Below are 9,279 nucleotides of genomic sequence, written 5' to 3'. Positions count from 1 at the left end.
CTTAATTTATTTGCATATATCATTCATTGCATCTTAATTTTGTGCATATTTTTGTTTTATTTTCTAAATTTATTATTTTTCCTTTGGTGTTAAAATTTTTTTATTTAACTGTTGCATCTTCTCTTGAATTATTTTAGGTGCTTAGTGACTTGTTTTATTCTGGATAGGTAATATTATTTATATCAATGCCAATCTTTTATACCTGTATTACTTTTACATTGACATGAATTTTTATTATCTCTCCTTACCCACACTCTCTTCCCTATTTTTGCAAATTTTTGCATTCCTGATTTGCCATGTACTTCTACTGTTTTCTCATTTGCATGTTGTAGCTACCATATAATTGAGACCCTTATTATCTGGCATTAACACCCATATTTTATTTATTTTCTATCTTTATTTTTGGGTTACTTTTTCTTTTCCCTCTTCTTTCAGGATGGCCACCACGAAGGGAGCGGAAAAACTTCTTAAGGGGAGACAAACAAATCCATCTGCACAATCCTTGAAGAAAAGCATCAGTTGGAACAACTCGTCCACCTGCACATCTCAGCATGCACCGAGGACGGTGCAATCTTTAAGTGTGGGGAGGTTGATACTGATCTCCATGGATTAGTATTTCCTTCTCAAACACCAATATTTTATTTTGCTTTGTTAGTTATTGCATTTGCATATTTGATTGCATGATTATTTGATTTTATGCATATTTTACCACTTGGTTGAAGTAATATTTTCTTTTTCAAAAAAACCTTTTAAGAGCATTTCACTAATTTGAATAAAATTTAATGTTACACTTGTTTGAAGAGATATTATACTGGAACATGGTTTAGAGCTCGAACACACAAAACCAGTGAGATTTTGAGCTTATTTAAATTGGTTGCATTTTATCAACCAATATTCTGTTTTGGTGTGTATTTTTCTCTATAAAATTGTGATCTTTGTCTTGCTTAATTCTATGTTTCCATGGTTTGATGTATGCATGCACTTATATGATTGAGGCCTTTATTTTACTGAGCTTACATACCCATATGGCCTTACCCTTTCATTATCCTTTGCAAACCAATTTGAGCCTATTTTACCCCTTTTATTCTTTACTTTAGCACATCATTAACTCTAAGCGGAAAACAATAATGTCCTTAATGTGAATCCTTGGTTAGCTTAGACTAGTAAGAGTGCTCATGAATTAAGTGTGGGGAAATTGGGATTGAAAATATTTGGTTTGAGAATTGAGTATGTTAGAATTTTCTAAAAATGTGAAAGAAATAGGACATGTTCATGCATTCAATAATTTAATTATATGCATTGAAAAAAATAAAAAAATAATAAAAGAATAAAAGAATAAAAAAATATATAATATAAAAAAAAGAAGAAAAAGAGAAAAAGAAGAGAAAAAGAGCAAATAAGTAAAAGGGGACAAAATGCCCCAAAGTAAATGGTGAAAGCAATGCATATGAGTTGCACTAAAGTTAAGATGCATGAATATGTGGAAAACATGGTTAATGGATAGTTAGATGTGGTATTATGATTACATAGATTGTCTAAAGTTAGGTGGAAAGTTTAAGTTACTTAAGGTTTCAGATTTTAGTCCACTTGGCCAAATACAATCCTACCTTGACCCTAACCCCATTACAACCCTTAAAAGACCTCTTGATATGTGTATATGTGCATTAAATTTATGTTGATTGTTAGATGAAGAGCAAGCCTTAGAAAGCAACGTTAGTAGAGAATTGAGAGAATCGAACCTTAAACACTTGAGTGATTAGAGTGTATATACTACCAGTGAGGGTTCGATGCTCAATTCCCTGTTCCCTGCTTTCATGAGTTATTTTCTTCTTGCAAGTCTATTTGTACTTCATTTTCATGATTTGAATTAGTGAAATCCAGTTCATATTTCTTCTTGAAGGATTTGTTTACTTTTAACCAAGTAGGTAGAAACATTTTGCATATAGTTGCATTCATATAGATAGGTTGCATTTCATACATTCTATCATTCCTCTTTATTCTTTATAGCTTCTCTTGAGCTTAGCATGAGAACATGCTAATGTTTAAGTGTGGGGAGGTTGATAATCCACTATTTCATGGTTTATCTTGTGCTCAATTGAGTGATTTTTATCAACTCTTTACCCATTTATTCATACTAATCGCATGCTTTATGTCTTCCTTCCTGATTTTGTGCTATGATTGAAAACATGCTTCTTTGACCTTTATATTGCTAATATTAATCCTCTCTTATCACCATTAGATGCCTTGATATATGTGTTAAGTGATTTTAGAGATTACAGGGTAGGAATGGCTCAGAGGATGGAAAGGAAGCATGCAAAGTGGAAGGAATACAAGAAGTTGGAGAAATTGCTAAGCTGTCCAGCCTGACCTCTTCACACTCAAACAGCTATAACTTTAGCTATAGAGGTCCAAACGACGCGGTTCTAGTTGAGTTGGAAAGCTAACGTCTGGGGCTTCGATTTGATATATAATATGCCATAGTTTCCCTAACGCTAGGCGACGCGACTGCGTGATCCATGCGGCCATGTCGCAATGACGAAAACCAGCGTGGCAGATTTCGCAACCAGCGATTTCTGGGGTATTTCTGACCCAGTTTTTGGCTCAGAAAGCACAGATTAGAGGCTATAAAGTGGGGAAATCCATTCATTCAGAAAAACGTGCTCTCATGTTCACAATTTCAGGAGTAGATGTAGTTTTTAGAGAGAGAGGTTCTCTCCTCTCTCTTAGGATTAGGATTTAGGATTTCTCTTAGTTTTAGGAGTGGCTCTCAATCCCATGTTCTTTATTTTTATTTATTTTCCCAATTTAATTTATGAACTTTTCTATGTTATGATTTGAATATTTTATTTAATATAATATAATTTGAGGTATTTTAGACTTATGATTGCTCTCTTTAATTTATTAATGCTCTGTGTTTATCCAAGTTATTTTCATTCAAGTAGACTTTCTTCCCTTTTGGCTTTGGTTGAATCATTGGAAACACTTGAGTTATCAAACTCATTGTTGATTGAAAATTAGAATTTTTCAAGAATTAATTCGAGTTCCAATAACTCTAGCCTTTCCCAAGGAAAGACTAGGACCTGAGGAATAAAAATTAATTCATCCACTTAACTTACCTTCATAGTTAGAGGTCAACAAAGTGGGAGAAAAATCCAATTCTCATTACAATTGATAAGGATAACCAGGATAGGACTTCCTGTTTTCATACCTTGCCAAGAGTTTATTTTATAGTTATTTATTTATTTTATTCTTCTTATGCAACATACTGCTCCCTAATTTCTAAAACCCCTAATTTACAAACTCATAACCAATAATAAGAACATACCTCCTTGCAATTCCTTGAGAAGACGACCCGAGGTTTAAATACTCGGTTATCAATTTTAAAAAGGGGTTTGTTACTTGTGACAACCAAAACGTTTGTAAGAAATGTTGATTGCTTGGTTTAGTAACTATACTTACAACGAGAGTTTACTATAACCTCTAAACCATCAATCTTCTGCTCTTTCAATGATCCTTTTTATTTTTGCTTGATGCTTTTAAGGCTTTGCATGTTCATTGTTGTTTCTATTCTGGTACCACTATCCGCATCTATTCCTTGCTTTATTTGAAGGTTGCTTTTGTCTGATTCTGAAAAAGGTTGTATCTTTAATGGTCTCTGTTTGGCGTGCTTGATGTTTAGGGATGGTTTTTGCTGGTTTAGACTGTAAGGCAATGTTTTTGAAGACTTTTGTGTTTTACTCTGATGGAAAATGCTTGCTGTTTGAAGCCTTCTTTTCTTGTTTTGAGAGATGCTGGGGTGCGAGAAGTAGATTTTTACTAGAAACCTTGCTTTATTATTGCCTCCAAAGGATGCCCTAGGACTTTGGTTTGAGTCTTGGGGTTTTCCTTTTCTGTGTGTTCGCCTGTATCGTATTGAGTTGTTTTCTCCCTTGTCCGAGATGTTTTTAGTAATCCCATCTTCTTTTCTTATTTGTAGGATTAGTTGGCCTCATGTCTTCTCGCAATAACATTGTAGAGATGCCTTCCAGAGTTCCCGAGGGGATGTCCGATTGGCTGGACTCCCTTGTCTTGTTGTGTGTTTCTATTGTGGATGCTGAATTTTTCACAGAGCTGAGGAAGCGCCATAGGATTTGTGGTAACAGTGCCCGTGAGGGGGATTATGAGCTTGTTGCCCCTGATTCTGATGAGAGAGTTTGTTTTCCGACTTCTATCGAGGGGGAGCGTCCCTTCTTCTATGCTTATGAATACTTCTTCAGCCAATTAAACGTTACTTTTCCTTTTACTGCTTTTGAAACTGACCTGTTGTGGTCATGTAACATTGCTCTGTCCTAGCTTCATCCGAATTCCTGGGGCTTTATCAAAATATTTCAACTGCTTTGCCCAGAGTTAGGCATAACACCTTCTGAAACTCTTTTCCTTTATCTTTTTGTCTCGGCCGCGCCCGGAGGTTCCTCCAAAAAGAAAGCTTCCTGGGTTTCTTTCAGATCGGCCCAGGGGCATAAAGTTTTTGCCATGTATGATGAGTCGTTTAAAGATTTTAAGAACTATTTCTTCCGAGTCCGTGCTGTTGAGGGGGTCCGCCCCTTTTTTCTTGATGAAAATAACGAGCCTGCTTTTCCTCTAGAGTGGCAAAAGAATGTGAGAGTGCCACGTTATACATGGGAGATGCTTAATGAGGTTGAGCGGGCCTTTGTAGTTGTTCTTGAAGATTTGTGGGGGAAACCTCCCCATCTGGATACGAAGAGATTCTTGAGTGATCTATCTTTAGTTCGAACTGCTTTGGGTACTGTCTGACTTGTTTTTATACTTGCTTCTGAGCTTTTCTTCTCCTATGTTGTAACTTGTCTTTTGTGGTTGATTCTGTATTTTCAGAGATGTCAAAAAATAATGATTCCATGAAGGCCTACAAGAAGGCGAAGAAGGCAACTGCTGCTCTAAACATCTCGGCCAAGGCGGTCGGAGAGGGATCTTCTCAGGTTCCAGTGAAGCCTCCTGTGCCGAGTTCTCCCGGACCGAGGAAAGCAATTCCTATTCCTCGGGTTCGTCTGGTCGATCCTCCACAATCTTCTGCTGCAGCTTCTGGTGCCCCTCCCAGTAAGAAGCAAAAAACAATTGAGCCTTTCAACCTTGATGCTCCTGACGTTGATGCGGTCGAGTTTGTAGATCAACAAATCGGTCCTTATGGTATCCTCCCTATGGATGATGTGTCACTTCTTCATCATTTTGATTATATAACTCGGAGTAGTATCAAGATGGCACACATGGGAGCGGCCCTATATCGAATTGCTCAAAGTCTTCCTTTCCATGCCACTAAAGCTTTTATGGAGGAGGCCAAACGGGAGTTTGATCAGATGAAAGGCTTTAAGGAGCAGCTGGAAGTGAAGGTGGCCAAGTTGGAAAAAGATCTGGAGAATGAGAAGGCGAGTTCCCTCTCTCTGGCTGCCTCTGTAAGGCTGGCTGAGGACACGGCACTGAGGCATAAGGATAGCTATGTCACATCTTATCGGGAGGGAATGCGTCTGAAGGAGGAGTTGGAAAACGCCCAAGCTGATTACTCCGAGCTCCAGGGTCATCTTGTTGGTAGTGTAACTGCTGCCTATGAGAACCTGAAGGAGCAGGTTTGGATTATTGCTCCTGAGGCCGACCTTACTCTCTTTAGCCTGGACAATGTTGTGAGGGATGGTAAGATTGTACCTGATGACCAGGATGATGATGATGCTGAACCTCCCCCAGTGCCTTCTGTCAAAGTGTCGACCTCCTCGGTTTCTCCCATTATGTCTGATCCGGATTGCCAGATTCTGAATCGGAATGATGGAACTGTAGATGCTGTGCCTATTCAGACTCGCCCTCCTTCTCCTGATGCTATTAAAAAGTCTTCTGAGCTGTAGCTTTTGGATATCTGTGTAGTTGGACCGGCTTGTGGGCTTTTACTTTTTATTTTGTGGTTGGTATCTTTTGATAACACTCTTTTTGGTTGCTTTTAGCAACCCCTTAAAACACAACGAGTAGCTTCTAGGCTTTTTGGGTCTGACCTTGAAGCTTGGTATTTTATGTCATGCTTGCTTGCATCTGTCTTAACTTTTTTATGCGCTTCGAGAATGTTGAGGCCTTGTTGCTCAGCCTCTTTGAGCTGTTTTTAAGTAGCGATCCATGACCGGTTTCTCTTATGTTGTCATTTATTTGTAGTTGACCGATGTTATCATGTCGATCTTTTCTTAAATTTTTGAGAGGTCTTTTCGGCCTTTTTTTGACTTGTCTGTGGTGTCTCCTGTTTGGTTGAGGTAGGACGACTTTTGGGGTTAACTCGTTCGACAACTTTTAGTGTCTTTGGTGGAACCTTTTTAGTTAGTCTTGCACAATTTCGGTATCCTTGTCGTGTGGCTTTTTTGGGTAAAGCCATGTCCTTTTTAGCGCTTGTTTCTTTTTGGTCCGACTTTTCTTGTCGGTCCTTCTTGAGCTTTCTTTGGTCCGACTTCTCTTGTCGGTCTAAGCTGTAGCTTTTCGTTGGTCTGACTTTACTCGTCGGTCCAAGATGTAGCTTTTCGTCGGTCCGACTTCTCTTGTCGGTCCAAGATGTAGCTTTTCGTCGGTCCGACTGATGAGAGAACTTTTGCGTGGTCTAGAAATTTGCGGATAAATCCTCGTTGCAAGTATAGTTTCTAAACCTTCAAAAGTCTTTTCATACAAACGTTTTGGGTGTCACAAGTAACAAACCCCTTTAAAAATTGTTAACCGAGTATTCAAACCTCGGGTCGTCTTCTCAAGGAACTGCGAGGAAGTATGTTCTTATTATTGGCTATAAAGGTTGTAATCGGGGTTTAGAAGATGAGAAGCAAGTAATTTAAATGACAAGTAAAGTAAATGGCAATTAAAATAAATAAATACTGTAAAGCAAACTTTTGGCAAGGTAAGAGAAGTCGGAGGTCCAACGTAGTTATCTCTCTCAACTACAATGAAAGTTGAATCTAAACTCCACTTGGTCAACCTTTACTAAGGTAAAGGAAAGTCAGGGGACTAATTAAATTGACCTTTGAATCTTATTTATTTCCTAAGAAAAGGTTGGGATTGCTTAAGTTCAGCTCAATTAGCAAGATAACGATTATCAATTATGTTGAGTTTAATAACTGTTGAGTTACTGAATTCTTAACCAGAACCAAAAGGGGAAAAAGTAAAATTGCTGGAATAATAAAAATATCCTTAGATAGGAAGCAATGGTGACTTAAATCAAAGAGAACAATCATAAACTGAAATTACCTCAATTATCATTAATTCAAATAACTGTCTGTAACATGGAATAATTCGTAAGTCAAAGTATAATAATCAATTCAAATGTTGGAATAAATAAATAAAAGTAAAACATAAAAGAACATTAAACCTGGGATCCAGAGTTACTCTTAAAACAAGAAGAAATCCTAAATCCTAAAAGAGAGAGAGAAGATCTCCCTCTCAACTAAATCTAAATCATTGAAAAGTAAAATATGCGAGCTCCCCTTGAATGGGTGCATTCCCACACTTTATAACCTCTGGTCTATGCTGTCTGTACTTGGATCTGGGCCAAAAAGGGCTTCAGAATTCGCTGGGGGCGTATTCTGTAAATTCTGGTGCGTAGCCTCTGTCACGCGTCCGCGTGGGTCACGCGGTCGCGTCATTTGGAGCTTTTCCTTGTCACGCGGTCGCGTCAGTCATGCGACCGCGTCGTTGCTGATTCGTGCTTGGCATGCGATCGCGTCATCCATGCGATCGCGTGGATCCCAGTTTCCTTAAAGCTCCGTTTTGCTTCCTCCTTCCATTTTAGTATGTTTCCTTTTTCATCCTTTAAATCATTCTGCCTTAGAAAATCTGAAACCACTCAACACACTAATCACGGCATCGAATGGAAATAAAGGTAATTAAATTAATTGATTTTAAAGCTTAGGAAACATGTTTTTCATTTACATCACATAATAAGGAAGGGAAAGTAAAACCATGCAATTAATGTGAATAAGTAGGTGAATGATTGTATAAATCACTCAAATTAAGCACAAAAGAACTCATGAAATATGGGTTTATCAACCTCCCGACACTTAAACACTAGCATGTCCTCATGCTAAATCCAAGATAAATAATTAAGGTTAAAGTGATGGAATGTCATGCAATGCAACCTAATCTAAATGCAACTACCTAAATGAATGATGCATCATGCAACTCTAAATTATTCACTTATATAAAGCTTACATGTAGTCAAGTTAATCCACATTCTCAAGGAGTCATGTATATATATAGCCAACCCTTAAATAATAAAGCATTTTAGCAAATGAGATGGGAAAGAAAACTTTGTACAAACTTGCAAAATAATTAGTAAATTAAGTACAGATATATGTTGATGAGTTATTGAACCCTCACTGGATTTTATGTTTACTCTCTAGTCACTCAGTGTTTATTGGGTTTATTCACTCCATCTTTCTTTTTATTCTTAATTTCTGTAGCTTTGTTCTTCATCTAACCAATCAACAATTATAGAATATAGTCATACCAAAAAGTCATGAGGTCTTTAATTAAGATTGTAATGGGGCCAAGGTAAAGGTAAGGATTTATGTATAGGGTTAAGTGAGCTAATAAGCGAATCCTTAATTAGACTAAGATCTCACCTAACATACATTTCTAGCAAGATAAAACTTCTTTACCTATTCTCCCATATTATCCCACTTATTGTTACATGCTCATGTTTCACTCTTTTATTTTTATCCCATGTGCATTGTTTTTATTTTGCATTGTGAAATTTCTTTTGTATCCCCTTTTATTCAAATGCTGAAAAAAAAAATAACTTTCTCTCTCTTCTTTTTTTTTAATGCACATGGTAATTGAATCACTTAGATTTTCTCATGAGCATGCTTCCCAAATTTTATTTTATTCCTTTTAACTTTTCTACCTTTTGTTTCTATCATCCATGTTCCCAAAAGGTTTCCCACATTCTACTCTATTTATAATTTTCTATCTTAAGCTAACCAAGGATTCACTTGGGATTTTCTTTTGTTTTTCTGCTTAAGGCTAGTAATTTGGCTAAATAGAATAAAGGGGTTTTTAAAAGGCTCAAGGGGGCTAACAAGGGTGATGTAAAAGGTAGGCTAATTTGGGATGAGTGAGCTAAAATCAAATGATGGCCTCAGTCATTCTCTTGGTATGTATCTATTCTATATTCTATAATTGGACATATAGATTAAAGCAAAGGAAAGAACATCAGAATAAAAAGAAATGTAACACACAGAAATGAAATTATGGTTTGAATGCAACCACACAATT

The 9,279-nt window shown here is 37.1% G+C and overlaps 1 protein-coding gene across 1 annotated transcript; it reads left to right on the top strand.

Moving 5' to 3' along the window:
- Nucleotides 1–4,665: 4,665 nt before the first annotated feature.
- LOC148575075 (uncharacterized) lies at nucleotides 4,666–5,888 on the top strand. The gene is made up of 2 exons (XM_088506040.1): nucleotides 4,666–4,783; nucleotides 4,873–5,888. Exons 1-2 carry the CDS (start codon nucleotides 4,666–4,668, stop codon nucleotides 5,886–5,888), a joined length of 1,134 nt encoding a protein of 377 aa, XP_088362166.1.
- The last annotated feature ends 3,391 nt before the right edge of the window (nucleotides 5,889–9,279 follow it).

This window comes from Arachis ipaensis, chromosome B2 (genome assembly GCF_059453495.1).
Source record: "Arachis ipaensis isolate K30076 ecotype BB chromosome B2, ASM5945349v1, whole genome shotgun sequence".
In the NCBI taxonomy this organism is placed as follows: domain Eukaryota; kingdom Viridiplantae; phylum Streptophyta; class Magnoliopsida; order Fabales; family Fabaceae; genus Arachis; species Arachis ipaensis.
The sequence above is the reverse complement of the archived record's forward strand: the minus strand, read 5'-3'. Positions and strand labels throughout refer to the sequence as shown.

Excerpts from the sequence above, each read along its gene's own strand:
- LOC148575075 (XM_088506040.1), top strand. The coding sequence starts at position 4,666 with ATGCTTAATGAGGTTGAGCGGGCCTTTGTAGTTGTTCTTGAAGATTTG. Across the intron at positions 4,784-4,872 it reads TTTAGTTCGAACTGCTTTGG|AGATGTCAAAAAATAATGAT; the intron begins GTACTGTCTGAC and ends CTGTATTTTCAG.